This window comes from Martes martes (genome assembly GCF_963455335.1).
Source record: "Martes martes genome assembly, chromosome: 18".
In the NCBI taxonomy this organism is placed as follows: domain Eukaryota; kingdom Metazoa; phylum Chordata; class Mammalia; order Carnivora; family Mustelidae; genus Martes; species Martes martes.
The window spans coordinates 1,253,492-1,268,742 of NC_137906.1; the positions used below are offsets into that span (position 1 = coordinate 1,253,492).

At 48.2% G+C, this 15,251-nt stretch overlaps 1 protein-coding gene across 3 annotated transcripts in view; it reads left to right on the forward strand.

Annotated features, from left to right (window-relative positions):
* LOC308359310 (S-adenosyl-L-methionine-dependent tRNA 4-demethylwyosine synthase TYW1-like) overlaps positions 1-14,849 on the forward strand; it is a 202,991-nt gene extending 188,142 nt beyond the window's left edge. For all 3 annotated transcript variants that reach the window (XM_080830285.1, XM_080830287.1, XM_080830288.1), the window contains one exon: positions 13,875-14,849. In XM_080830285.1, coding sequence (XP_080686411.1) covers positions 13,875-14,096 — 222 coding nt within the window. In that variant the 3' untranslated portion in view covers positions 14,097-14,849. The remainder of the gene's footprint in view (positions 1-13,874) is intronic.
* The last annotated feature ends 402 nt before the right edge of the window (positions 14,850-15,251 follow it).

The window sequence follows — 15,251 nt, forward strand, 5'->3', positions numbered from 1 at the left end:
GAAAGCTGTAAGATTTATATTGAGATTTTTGTTTGTTTGTTTGATTTTTGCATGTGGATGTCAAGTTGTTGGAAAGACTGTTCTTCCTGCATTATGCTGGATTATACGTTTTCAAGTATCCGTCGACTATACTTGTGTGGGTTTATTTCTGGTCTTTGTATCGTTCCATTGATCTGTGTGTCTGTTCTTTCACCAATACTATGCAATCGTGACTTTGGTTAGCTTTATTGAAATTGGGTGGTATCAGTTCTCCAACTTGTTCATCTTGGCTGTTGGGTTGGCTATTCTAGGTCTTTTGCCTTTTCATGTAAACTTTACAATCAGTTTGTTAATACCTATAAACTAGCTTGCTAGTATCTTGTTTGGGATGGAGTTGAATCTACAGTTGAAGCTAGGAAAAATTGACATCCTAACAAGTTCAGTCTTCTGATCTGTGAATGAGAAATATCTCCTGTTTACATCTTCCATGACTTCTTTCACCTTTTTTTCCTGTGTATAGATCCTATACACATCTTGTTAGATATATACGTAAGTGTTTCAATTTTTTGATGTTAATGTAAATGGTACTGTATTTTTAACTTCAAATTCCAGTTGTTCATTCCTGGTATATGAAAAAGCAATTAGCTAATATTTCTCAGAATATTACCTCCTATTTTGCACCCATGCTATAATAACCTGAGTTCCACAGGATGTTTTGTTACTGTTGATTCTTTGGATTTTTCTTCTTCTTTTTTTTAATAATTTGTTTATTTGAGAGAGAGTGAGAATGGGAGAGAACATGAGAGGGGAGAGGTTAGAGGGAGAAGCAGACTCCCTGCTGGGCTGGGAGCCCGATGTGGGACTTATTCCCGGGACTCTGGGATCATGACCTGAGCCAAGGGCAGTTTCTTAACCAACTGAGCCCCCCAGGCGCCCCTCTGGATTTTTCTACATCAGTTAATGGGGTTATCCATGCATCTGTTCCCAATCTGTGCATCTTTTGTTTCCATTTCGTATCTTACTGTGTTAAGCCAGAACTTCAAGTCTGATGTTGATTAGAAATGGTAAAAGGTGAACCCCCTGGGCGCCTGTGGGGTTGTAAAAAAAAAGAAAGAAAGAAATGGTAAAAGGGGGCATTTCTGCTTTGATTCTGATTTTAGTGGGAAAGCAGCTGGTTTGTAACCATTAAGTATGATGTTCTCTGTAGGGTTCTGGTAGATGTGTATCAGGTTGAGGACATTTACCTCTGTTTCTAGTTTGCGGAGAATTTTTAATCATAAATCAGTCTGGATTTTTGTTCTAGACTTTTCCTGCAGTTATCGGTATGATCGTGTTTTCCTTCTGTAGCTGTTGGTGCGATGGGTCACATTAATTGATTTTCAGATGTTGAACCAGCCTTGGCATACCTGGAAGAAATCCCACTTGGTCACGGTGTTTAATTTGTTTTAATGCATTGTTGGATTTGACTTTCTAATATTTTGTGGATTTTTTTTTTCATGTGTTCATGACAGTTACTGTTTTGTAGTTTTCCTTTCTTGTAATGTCTTTATCTTGTTTTGGTCTACTTGTATTTTCTGTATCTTTGTGCTTTAGTCTTATTAGGTTTTGTGTTTCTAGGAATTTGCCCATTTCATCTAGATTATCTAATTTGTTGGTGTACATTCGTAATAATCTTTTATAATCCTTTTTATATCAGTAGAATCAGTAGTAATGTCCCTGCCTACATTTCTGATTTTAGTTATTTGAGTCTTTTCTCTTTTTTTCTCAGTCAGGCCAGAGGTTTGTCAATTTTGTTGATATCTTTGAAGAACCAGCTTTTGGTTTCAGTGCCTTGTTTTATTTTTTGTTTTTTTCCTATTTTTCTATTCTCTATTACATCTCTGCACTAACCATTATTATTTACATCCTTTTGCTAGCTTTTGGTTTGGTTTAGTTTAGTTTTTTTTTTTCCTCATTCCTTAAGTTGTAAAGATACATTGTTCATTTGAGATCTTACTTTTTTTTTTTTTTTTTTTTTTTTTTTTTTTTTGAGATCTTACTTTTTAAAGAAAACATTTATAGCGATAAATTTCCTTCTTAGTATTGCTTTTGCTGTGTCCCGTAAGTTTTGGTATGTTGTGTTTTCCTTTTCACTTAGTCTCTTAAGTATTTGTTAATTTCCCTTATGACTTCTTCTTTGATGGACTGGTTGTTTAGGAACGTGTTGTTTAATCTCCACAAATTTGTGCATTTTCCAGTTTTCTTTCTGTTACCGATATTTAACTTCATTTCATTGTGGTTAAAGGGATACTTTATATGACATTTATCTCTTAAAATCCGTTTGGATTTAATTTGTGGCCTAACTATTGTGGTCTGTCCTGGAAAATGTCCCATTAAAACTTGAGAAGAATGTGTATTTTGTGTTATTGGGCAGACTGTTTTCTCAGTTCCAGCCAATTTATTGTGTTGTTCAAGTCCTTTGTTTCCATACTTCTGTCTGATTGTTTTATCCTTTATTGAGAATGGGATACTGACTTCTCCAGTTACTATCGTAGAACTGTCTATTCCTCCCTTCAATTCAGCCAGTATCTGCTTCGTATATTTTGATGATCTGGTACTAGATATGGAAATGTTTGTAATCATTGTGTCTTGCTGTATTGAACCTTTAATTAATATAAATTGTCCTTCTTTCTGTTTTATAATCTTTTTAATTTGAAACCTCTTTTGTGTGGTATTACTGTTGCCACTCCTACTCTCTTTTGGCTGCTGTTTGCATAGAATTTCTTTTTCCGTCCTTTCATTTTCAACCTGCGTGTGTCTTTGGATATAAAGTAAGGCTCTTACAGAAAGCATATTGTTGGAGTGTGTGTGTGTGTGTGTGTGTGTGTGTGTGTATGTGTGTGTGTGAATCCATTCTGCCAATCTCTGATTTTTTTGAGTGGAGAGTTTACCCATTTACATTTAAAGTAATTACTGACTTAAAAACAAAAGGGACTTCTGTCATTTTGCTCTTTGTTCTTCATGTGCCGTATAGCTTCTTTGTCAACTCCTCCTAGCATTTTGCAGATATTATTCTGTTGTCTTCCAGCATAATCTTCTAGAATCTTTCACCATTAATGAGTTGTCTGGTATTATTCCTTAGTTTCGTGTCTGCTGATAAACTCAACAATCAATAACATTTATTAAGGTCACTTCGATAATGCTGTGTATGCATTAATTCATTTAATTTTTGGAAAAATCCTATGAGTCATAAATATTATTCTTCTTCATAGTCTAAGGGAGATATCTCAGGCTAAGAAAGCACAAGCACAATTAGAATTCAATCCCAGATATTTTGAAATACAAATGACACGATGACCATGACAGCATACTGTCTCTCAGGTGCTACGAGCAGTCAGACAAGATAGGGAAGCGGAGGTAGGTGTCTGATGAGACGGCGTAGGTCCCCACCCCACTCACCAAGAAGCAGTTTCAAGGATCGCCTTCAAGGTCAGCTCTGAGATAGTTTTTGCTGCATTTGAGGCGCACAGACTCCTCCCTCTTGGACATATAAATTTGCAGTCTGTAGAGGGAGGGAAGGAAGGCCTGTCACTTCCCGGAGCCCTCCTTTCTTGGAGTAGGAAGGGAATTGTCTGTCTCCATTCAGGGCTTATGCAGTTTCCTCCTAACAAAAGCCAATGACAGAATATTTTACCTTCTGTGATACGTGTGGAACTCATGCTTATCAGAGGCCTGGTTGCTTCCAGTAATTACTTTTGGAAAAATGTCAGAGAAGATTGGCATTTTGGTGACTTTGGTGACATTGCTGAGAGGACTTAGCTCAACTCCAACAAAATTATAGAGGAAGGTTAATATTCCAGAAACTGAGTTTCCAGAGTTAAAAACTTTTTAATTGCACTTGGATATGTATCTAGAATTCAAGTGTATTGTAGTTTTGCTTCTGAATGTGGTTCCTCAGAAAAAGGTGTGACTCTGCTCGGCGCTCCACTGTCGCAGGCCGTCAGGTTCCCTGTGCGGTCTGTGTGATCTCTCCTTTCACCCAGAGAACAACAACACAGTCGTAGCTGCGGAGTCAAGCACAAAATTCATGTATCTGGGCAATTCAGGTACTACCATGGCACTATTTTTTTGTGTTCCGAAATCACTTCTCCCTCCAGCTACCCTGGGATTTCCTCTACTCCTTCCCAGTCCGCATCTACTTCTGAGTTATGGGAAGCCCTGGCGGCCCCTCGGCCATCCTCTAACCGGTACTTTCCAGGGTTTGGTTTGTAAGTGTTAACTATGTCTGGGGGAGCAGACTTGGGAAATAACTGACACTAAGGTCTTAACTTCTCAAGAGTGTGAAAATTCAAATGAAATGTATGAGTCTCTTTTGTTTGGTTTCTTTTTTATTTTTGTATTATTCTACTTTGTCCATTGTATGTGGACTTTGAGGGTTTTTTTTGTTTTTTTGGTTTTTTTTTGTTTTATTCGAGAGAGAGACAGAGTGAGAGAGCATGAGAGGAGAGGTCAGAGGGAGAAGCAGACTCCCCATGGAGCTGGGAGCCTGATGTGGGACTCGATCCCAGGACTCCGGGATCATGACCTGAGCTAAAGGCAGTCGCTTAACCAACTGAGCCACCCAGGTGCCCTGGACTTTGAGTTTTGGTTGCAATTTTACCCAAAGAAAAGGCAGAATTTTGCCCTCAGCTTCTAGGAGGTGATTCCCAAGCTTTTGGAATGTCCTGCCTGTGAAGAGTGTCTTTGTTTACTGGGGAGCCCTGGACCACACCTGGTGGTCTCCACCAAGCAAGTAAATTAGGGCTTTAGATGACACAGTATTTGTTTGACCTTCGCAAGAGCTGGCACCTTGTCAGCCACGCCACAATCAACTACGTCTAGGTGACCAAGTCCCAGGCAAAACTCTGGACATTAGGGTGTCTGGATGGCTTAGTTGCCTGAGCATCCCAGTCTTGGTTTTGGCTCGGGTCATAATCTCAGGGTTGAGATCGAGCCCCACGTAGGGCTCCTTGCTGGGCGTGGAGCTGCTTAAATTCTCTCTCCCTCACCCTCTGCCCCTCCACCCACCTCCCCCACCTTTTTTTTTTTTTTTTAAGATTTTACTTATTTATTTGTCAGATCAGAAGTAGGCAGAGAGGCAGGCAGAGAGAGGGGGGAAGCAGACTCCCCGCTGAGCAGAGAGCCCAATGCGGGGCTCGATCCCAGGACCCTGAGATCATGACCTGAGCCGAAGGCAGAGCTTAACCCACTGAGCCCTCCAGGCGCTCCTGCCCTCCTCCCCTTTAAAAAACAACAACGAACTCTGGACATCAAGGTGCAGGTGAGCTTCCTAGGCTGGCAACACTCCACGCCACTTCTTGCACATCGCTGATGGCTGAGATGAGCTCCGACCACTCTTCCAGAGGACGACTGGAAACCCCGTGGATGGAGCTCTCCTGAAGTCTGCCCCGTGCGGCTCTTCCCTTGGCTGATTTTGATCCATGTCCTTATGCTGTCATGAGCCGTACTGACTATAACAGCTTTCACTGGATTCTGTGGGTCCTCCTAGTGATTTTGTCAAACTGAAGATGGTCTCGGGAACCCCTGAGTTTACGGTTGGTAACAGAAGTGAAGGTGGCCTTGGGAGCTCCTGAACTGCGAAGCGCTGGGTCTATTTTCAAATCCGAGACTCCCCGTTTCTCATGTTTCTTATCTGAAGAAGAGGTTAACTCTGTTTCCAGGGTTACAGTGATGGCTAAATAAAGTGACGGGTACGGGGCAGCTAGACTAGTGCCTTGCCTGTAATGGGGCTGTAATAAAGGGTCTTCCCTAAGGTGCTGATGATTTGACTTTTCAGCAGAGAATACCACAGTATCATGTGCGGGGATATTTGCACAAACTGTCGCCACTGGTGATATTAATCAGTAGCTCTTGATTTGCTCTTTTTGGCTCAGATGCAGGATTTCCTGCACTCTTGGCTGGGTAGACGTAGATGCCTTTGAATGATTAGAGCTTTTCCAGAAGCTACACAGTATTTATCATGTAGGAGCCAGTATAACTTCAGCACAGCGTGGTTGAGGCACAAGATGGACAGGCCAGACGGTAAGAATTTTTGTTTGTGGCATTTTGAGTTTGATGTGGCTGTGGCTATTCCGCATAGACGTCTGCGTATGGACGATGCTGTTGATACTAGTGGGAGGTTAGTTCTTCACCTACAGAAACAAGAAGTGAGCTCGCCTAGACTGCTGTGCTATTAGGAGCCAGTTAAGATAATGGGAGGAATAGCTCTCCCTGTGGCACTTGTATTTTTTAAATTATTATTTTGCCAGAAGGGACGAAAGCTGTGTACATAACACAGAACACTCAAAGGCAGAGCCGGCTAGCGCTTGAGGTCTGCATGTAAGTCTTTCGTCTCCCTGCATTTGCCTTGGAGCAGACAGTCTGCTGGGCTGTCCGTGGGTAGAGAAGTCGTGGACCGCTTCTCCGCACGGCGCTCGCCGCGCACGCTTTATGTTGAGGAAGGTTGAGGGACGTGAAGAACTTGGAGCACACGGATTATTTCCTGTAGCTTTTAGACCAGTTAAGCAAAAGGAGTTAACTTAGGAATATTACACTTAAATAGATCCAGGGGTGAGAAAAATCTCTTTGCCCTCCGAGCTATTTGAGAGACCCCCTGGTGATGACGAGTTCTGTCGTTTTTCCGGCTTGACAGCTAACGGCGTGTGATAGCGTAACGACCACAGGGCTTGGACACCCACAGATTGGAATCTTGGCTCTTCCACACACAGGATAGGACCTTGGCATGTTTGTTACTTGGCTGTTTTGGACTTTTGCCCTTGTATTAAAGATGAGAGTCCAACCACATGAGTTTGGTTTAAGGGGGTTACACAAGCTAGAGAACCAGACGTAGTGCCGCGTGCTCAGTAGGACGCTTCACACGTGGTGGCCACTACCGTTGTCGTGCGGGCCTCCCCTTTCCTCCCCGCCGTGTTTGTTGGTTCGGTTGCTAATACTCTTCCTTGGCATTGAGAGATTGGTCGTTACTACTTAAAATTTTGCTTTTTAGTTTTATCAGAATTCTACAGAGACAGTTTAAAAAGTCAAAGTTTATTACAAAAATCAGCAGTTCCTCGTATTTTCCTCAAACGTAGCTCCTTCTCCTCTCAAGCAACAACCACCTTCAACTTTTGGGGGATTATTTTGGTATTTGTCTTTACGTCTCTAAGTAACATGCTTAATATTGCTGCTGTTCACTCTTTTTTTCTCATTGTCTCTTCGTACTGTGGAAGACGAGATGAGGCGTCCCCTGCCCTTGCTCACCACACCTTCCCTGTGCGCGCACCGGAGTCTTCCGCGTTACAGGACCAGACGGACACTGTTCACTGTGGAGCAGTGCAGTCATCTGTGGTTGCTGTTTGTTTCCAGCGTGCCTTCTGGTTTCCTTAGAGTTAATATTTACTTGTTTTTTCTTTGTCTAGATTTCTGTATTCTTTAGCTAAGTGAACCCTCAAATTCTCTGCCACCTGTAGCTCCTCTCAGATGGGCTGCGTTCTCTGTCATGTTCATCTGTTTATTTATTTAAAAATTTTTTAAACTTTTAACTCAATTAAAATAGTTTATATTAAATAAATAATAAATAATAAAATAGTTAAATTAACGTATATTATCGGTTTCAGAGGTACAGGTCTGTGATTCATCAGTCTTACATAACACCCAGTGCTCATTATATCACGTGTCCTCCTTAATGTCCATCACCCAGTCACCCCATCCCTCCACTCCCCTCCCCTCCAGCAACCCTGTTTGTTCCCTATGATTGAGTCTCTTACAGTTTGTCTCCCTCTCCGGTTTTGTCCTGTTTTGTTTGTTCCTCTCTTCCCCGATGATCTGCTGTTTTGCTTCTCAGACTCCACATTACTGAGATCGTATGATAGTTGTCTTTCTCCGATTGGCTTGTTTCACTCAGCATAATGCCCTCTTGTTTTATCTACGTCGTTGTAAATGGCAGGCTTTCGTTTTTTGATGGCTGTGTAATATTCCTGTGTGTGTGTGTGTGTGTGTGTGTGTGTGTGTGTGTGTACCACATCCTCTTCATCCCATTCATCTGTCCATGGACAGCTGGGATCTTTCCATGGTTTCGCTATCGTGGAAGTTACTGCTGTAAACATTGGGGTGCACATGCCCCTTTGGATCACTACATTTTTATCTTTGGGGTAAATACCCAGTAGTGCAATCGCTTGGTCATATCTATTTTCAGCTTTTTGAGGAACCTCCTTACTGTTGCCCAGAGTGGCTGCACCAGCTTGCATTCCCAACAGCGTAGGAGGGTTCCCCTTTCTCCGCATCCTCGCCAAGATCTTTCGTTTGCTGACTTGTTAATTTTAGCCATTCTGACTGGTGGGAGGTGGTAATCGCAATGTGGTTTTGATTTGTATTTCCCTGATGCCGAGTGATGTCGAAGAGTCTCCCCAGAGGCGCTTTCTGGCCCACCTGCTTTGGATACACAGCTGCCATACGGGGCCTTCCTGGAGCTCTCTCCCGTGTGGGGTGTCTTATTTTGGGGATCCCTGTCTCATTCCGGTGAAACACGCTCCAGAGGAGTCCGGAGAAGGTGTGCGGAAGGCCCGATTTATTGAGAACTTAAATTCCTAACAGTGTTCGTATTCTCCTTACACACTTGATTGATAGTTCAGCTGGGTATGGAATTCTCTGTCACGCACTGGCCCCTGTGCATCAGCGCCACGGAGCTCTCCGTGTGGTTTCTGAGACCCTACAGGCATTCTGATCCTGAATCCTTTGTGTATAACCATATTTCCCTTGCTGGGATCCCCTTTTGTCTCCCTTGTTTAGAAATTTCACTGCGATGTGCCTCAGGCAGTGTGACTGTTCTTATCCTTCGTCTACCGCCTTTAATCTGGAAGCTCAGGGCCTTCACTTCATAAAATGTTTTTCCAGGATTATTTCACTGAGGATTTCCTCCTTGCTGTTTTTTCTCCTTTCTTTCAAAAACTGGTGTTATTTTAAAGTTAGGTCTCTTGGGACACCTGGGTGGCTCAGTTGGTTAAGCAGCTGCCTTTGGCTCAGGTCATGATTCCAGCGTCCTGGGATCAAGTCCCACATCGGGCTCCTTGCTCGGCGGGGAGCCTTCTTCTCACTCTGTCTGCCTGTGCTCACTCTTGCTCTCTCGCTCTCTCTGACAAATAAATAAATAAATAAATCTTTAAAAAAAAATAAAGTTAGGTCACTTGGGCAAGTCTTTTATTTTTTTATTTATTTTTTTAGTAACTCCTCTCCTGTTTTCTTTTTACTCTATATTCTAGGAAATTCTCTAAATTTTTTTTTCTTTCCTTTACTGTGAATCTTTCATCTTTGCTCCTATAGTTTTAAAGTCTAAGTCTCTTTTCATTCCTTGAGTGCTCTTTTGTAGATACGGTATTGTCTCATTTTTCTGAGGACAACTGTTTTAGTTCAGTTGTTTGGGTTTTTATCTTGTTTAGTCTGCTGTTTTCTCCTTGCCTATGCTCTTTTCACTCTGTTAACTTTTTCCCTTTGGCTTACTTTTAGTTCTCTTGTTAGTTCTCTGCTCATATTTAAGTGGGAAACTAAAAAACGTATTGAAAGTCCTAAGTGTATGGACTGGGCTTGACTTTATCTTAGAGAAATCTAGCGGAGTCATTGCCTTGGGAAAACCTAAATAGTACTTTTCAGTCAGTCCTCTTGGGCTGGCCATAAGGGTCACCTTTTTCCCCCAGGCTGCATGACCATTGGGGGTGGGGAAGCGGGCAGGGAGCAGGGCTGTTCTGAACTCTTGTTTCTGATAGGATAGCCCTGTTCTCAGTTCTACCTGCTATCCCATAGTCCATGGGTTTTCCCTCTTACTGTCTTACGAGAATAAGCCTCCTGTCTTCTGCTGGGGAGGGTGGTTGGGCAGCTGTTCAGCTGTATGTATATGCAGGGTATGGAGGGAACTTGGGATTCTGTCTTGGGGCTTTTTTGAGGGTGTGGGTTGAGGTTGGCGCTTCTTCTGCCCCTACTTCCCGAGGTGACTGTGCCACCAGTTCCCAGGCCTGTGGGGAATTCTGAGGCATAAGTCAGGTCGAATCCAGGATTTTTCTGTTTGCTGGCTTAAGATGCAGTGCCCCAGGTCTGCTAAGCCAGTTACCGCCCATCCGTCATCCTTGCAGCTTCTAAAAGTTTGATACTGTTTTCTCCTCTCCTGATCTCTACGTTTACAGGTCTATGTATCTTTCAGATACACCTTCGGTGTCACTCTAGTGGGATTTCAAGAAGTGAAATCTGTTTAATCTGTCATCTTGGATAGAATCTTTTTAGACACTAAAGTAGTAAAGAATCTATTTGCCATTCTTCTGTTCAGTGACATTTTCCCTCTGTGAAAGAGAAAATAATGAGAACAAGACCCCCGGGAGCTGCCGTTTGTTGTGGACAGTGGGACCCGTAGCACCGGCCCGCCTGCCCCGCAAGGCCGCGGAGCCCGGCTCTTTCAGCCAGGGCCGACTTTATCCATACCTCATTGCGCTTGTGTGTGTTTTTGAGATCATCTGTGAGCTTCTGAGTTTATCTGTAATTCTGCGTAGAGTTGCCTCTTCCCTTACTGTTGGGTTTGAGGAGTTCCTGAAGCAGGGTGACCTCCCGTCTCGGCATACTGAACCTCAGATTTTGTGATTTGGGGTTTTACTCTTGTTTATGCCTCTCTGCCTTTCAGCGCGACTCTCTACCGGCGCGTCAGCGCTCGCCCTTTCAGCTTCTGCCTTTTTCCGGAAACAGTTTGACTTTTTCTGAGTTATTATTTAAAATTATTCTGATTGTCTTCGGAGGGGGCATAAACAGATTCATTTTGTCTTAGGAGTCTGGTGGCTTGGTGTTAAGTTGAGAGTCACCCACTGTTCTAGACTGAGTATTTCGGTCCGTTCAGAACTCACATGCTGAAGGCCTGACCCCCCAGCAGGTGTGTATTTAAGACAAGGGCTCTCAGGAGATAATTAAGGTTAAATGAAGGTCATAAAGGTGGGGCCCTGGTCTGGTGGGGTCGGCATCCTCCTAAGAAGAGACACCCCCGCACACACGCACTGAGGAGGGAACCAGTGAAGCCACAGCTTCTGCCGGGAGCTTCATCTTCAACTTCCAGCCTCCGGACTGTTGGAAAACTAGTATCTGCCGTGTCAGCCACCCAGTCGGTGGTATCCGGTTACGGTAGATACCGAACAGCTAATACACCCACTTTTCTTAGAGGTTAGCAGTCGCGGTCAGACGTCAGCTTGCGGTTGCTGCGTCTGCACAGCTGGCGTCCTCCGTTTTAAGCCAGAGTAGAATCCCACCGGCAGAGGGGACCGGATCGTCACCGCATCAGGGGTCAGAGGGGACCGGATCGTCACCGCACCAGGGGTCAGGGAACGTAGCCGCCTCCTGCAAGTGTCTGTCTTTCTTTTTTTAAATGAATCATTGCCATTGGTTTGTGAAAGTTGTGTTTCCAGAACGTGTGTGTGTGTGTGTGTGTACTAGACTGAGATACAAAATACATTTCTTGTTGTAAGTTGTGGTGAAAAAAGATTTTAAGTCTGCTGCTCTAGATTAAGCTAATCTTTTAGTCCCTGTTGGAACACCCGTGGCACATGATGCTGGTTGGAGTTTGAGGGAAAAGGAAGACGAGGACGATGGACCCTGCAACGTCAGCCTTTAGAATCCAAAAAGGGACCTAAGATCTAAAGTCCGAAGGGAGAGGCATGGGAGGAGAATTCAGTTATCTGTCTCACCCAGCAAGCAAAGCAGGGAGCCCCTACGAGGACCTTTCTAGTAGGGCCAAGCTCCTGGGGGCATGGGAGTGACTTACCACATCTTCCTCTGCACTCGCATAACCTCACTTCGCTGAACACACCACGTTAGATTATAGTTATTTTTTAAATGTCCGTGACTGGGCCAAGGCCATCGTTAACACTCCATAACTGTCTCAGGCAGGAGGAAGAGAAGGTAGCCGTCATTACTGGCCTCCCTTTACCATCACACAGGAGTGACAACGTCTACTCCTATGCTAGCTGGAGCGTCACCCGGTTGCAGTAAGGTGTGAGTGTGGTGCCTCCTCTTGTGACTACTGCGAAAACCACACTTTCTGTGCCACGGTGCCAACAGCAGCAGAATTGCACCCTTGAGGTATCAGTAGTGTAGGTGGAAGTTTTCTTCATCACATGGTCTTCTGGATTTGTTAGACGTGAGGGGAAAGGGGCTGGGCCCTTGTGTCCCCGCAGTGCCAGCATGAATTCATAAATGATGAGTCAGCTACAGTCACAGAGGCAACCATAGTCGTGTTGGGTGGGTGGGCTGGGGAGGTCACTACAGAAGCAGTTCTAGTACGTTGTTGGCCAAGGTCGGGAGTGAGGTCCTGCGCCAGGTGAACCGTCGCCGTCTAGGGGATTCGGGAAGACTTCCCAGAGCAGAGGGCGTGTGTGAGGGGCCGTGAGGCACAAGGGGGTGTTCGTGAGACGGAGGGAGTAGGACAGGAGTCCCGTGGGAGGGGTGTCGGCTCCTGGAGAGCCTCAGACGGAGGTTTGGTGTTTACGCTGGAGGCTCCCAGTCACGGGGCTCGTTCTGCTTGGGCGGCGCGAGCTCAGAGTCTCCGTCTGCAGGAGGTGGGGCCGGCCAGACGGGGCATCAGGAGACCCGTCAGCAGGGTCACTGTCGCCGGGTCCCGGAAACGAGGGCCTGAGTTCCAAGGCCTGTGTCAGGACCACAGAAACGCTGCTCACGAGGAGTCGTGGCACCGGACGGTGTTTGGGTGTGAGGGGTCCGGGCGGGGTGCGGCTCCTTTACCTCCGGAGCTCGGCGGCTCCGTACCAGGGCTGACCGCTTGCGTTGGTGGCAGCCGAGGACAGGAGAGCGGCCTGTCCCCGGAGGAAAGCGGCGGGGAGACGTGGGTTTTGTATCTCGGGGTGTAGAGTTCACGGAGGCCCCTGGGGTGCATCTCAGAGAACGGTCTTATCAGAAGGTAATTTGTCATGATTCGTGGACAGACTAAACTTTGCCATTTACTTGGTGCTTTTTTCCCACTAGAAACCTCTTAGCTGTTGCGTAAAAAAATCAGATGTTATTGAAATTCAGCATATTTTAATATTCCGAATCCAGGAAGCTATACATTTTCCGTGTTTTTCTCAGCGAGAACACGAAATTGTTCCTTCACTTGGTTCATCATCAGGGTTTTTAGAAGACAGCGGCTTCCAGAATGAGTTTTCTGGTTATAAATCGGGTTCTGGGTCTTACGTATTCACACACACGAGTTCCAGAATGGAGGCTTGGAGTCCGAAGCCTTCACCGGTCCATGACTGGTTCCTTCGGAGCTTCCTCGACTTATTTTCTGTTTCCTTCATTCCTGGTCATTATTCGACAGTGACTTTTGAGAAGCAGTTTTCTTTAAAGAGTGCAACTTGGGTTATTCCCCCTTCGTGGATCGACATTCTTAACGAGGCTTCCGCTGCCGAGGTACCGTGTTCACGAGGTTAGGCCGGTCGGAGCCTTCGCCGCGGGTCAGAACTGGACGTCACCGGTTCAAGCTTCCCGCGCGACCCCGCCCCGTTTAGCAGCGCAGCGGGCCGCGACGTGCTGCCGACGCAGCCGAGAGAATTCGCCGCGATGACAAGTGGCGCCTCCGTTAACGCCCGGTCCCGCCCAAACCGCTGAATTAACCTGCTGCGGGGGGCGAACCTGACGGGGGCCCCGGGCTTGTTCTCTCCGCGGCCCGGGGGGGGTGGGGGGGGCGCCCCGACGGCCGCCCCGGCTGGGGTGCGGCGCCGCGGCGTCCGAGCCGGGGCACGTCCTCTGGCGGGGGCGGGGGCGGGGGCGGCGCCGTCCCGGCGTCTCGCGGAACTTTCCGGGCGCCGGTGTTGCGTCCCGCGGCGGTTTCTCCTCTGACGCGGCCGCCGTGGCCCTTCCAGTTTAAGGTCGGCGGCGAGTGGCGGACGTGGATCGACTTCGGCCGCTTCCAGGAGCTGGTGCGGCGGGACGAGGACAGCGGCGGCGCGGCCGGCTTCGGCGCGGGGGACTACACGGCCCGGACCCCGCCCTGGGCCGTCTTCGGGGCGCGCGAAAGAGGCTTTGATCCCGCGGACGCGCGGCACCGGAGAAGGAACAAGCCCCGGGACGGGTCCGGCTGCTGAGACGGCGGGCGCTGGCGGCCCCGGGGCTTCTCCCCTCCCCCCCCACCCCCCCGGCCGCGGCCCTTCCGAGGACGCGCCGCCAGGTCCGTCGGAGGAGCCCGGCTCCGGGGGCGCGGCCGGGGCCGGGGCTGAGGGGCTGAGGGGCGGCCGCTCCGCCTTTGCTTCCCAAAGCCCCGCCCCGCCCCTCCCCCGCGAGCGGACCCGCCCCGCCCTTCCCCCCCTGCCCTTCCCCCCCTGCCCTTCCCCCCCCCCCCCCCGCGAGCGGACCCGCCCCTCCCCCCCCGCGAGCGGACCCGCCCCGCCCCGCCCCTCCCCCGCGAGCGGACCCGCCCCGCCCCTCCCCCGGCGAGCGGACCCGCCCCGCCCCGCCCCGCCCTTCTTGGTCTCTGGACCGACGCCCGGGGTGGCTCAGACCGCGGTGGTTCTCGGGCGCGCTTCGGGGCCGCCGGGCGGACGCGACGTCCCCGCTCGTCGCAGCCCCTGGGACAGGGACTGGGTCTGACCGCCCCGTCCCCGCGCGCACCGCATCGCCTCAGCGGGGGCCGGGGCGTCGCGCCGCTTCCCCGGGCGCTGCCGGTGCTGCCCGCAGCCGTGGGGCCCCCAGACGGGCTTTGGACGGGGCGCGTTCGCGTTCGGGGAGTCGGTCTCGGCCCCGCCCTTGCCTCCTGCGGCCCCCGCGGCGCACACTCTGTTTTTAGGGTTCGAGGTTTTTCTCATTGAAAACGTCATTAAATACTGAATAGTTTTTTAAAACGTCCTCGTTATTTAAAGGAATTCTCTGTCCTAAAAATTGAATTAATAAAATCTTTCCTAAAGACTAGAATTGCCTCGAGTGTTTATTTTAAAGGTGCTCCTCGCCGCGGGTTCGCAGCCCTGCCCCGGTCGGCCTCTTGGTGGCGGTCCCCTCGGCTCGGAAGCCCGCCGTGTCCTGCGGAAGAGAAAGTCCCGGAGAAGGGAACCGGCTCGCTCGGCGGGAAACCGGGCCCGGGTCGGTACCGAGCGGCGCGGCGGGGCCGGGGGCAGCGCGTCCCGGGAACCCCTCGTCCTGCTCGGACGCGCCTCCGCGCTCCGTGTGGCTCCCGTTGCGGTCACAGGACACAGCCGAGACGGCCCCGGTGCGGGCCGCTGAGGCGAGATCCCGCGACACCAGAGGGG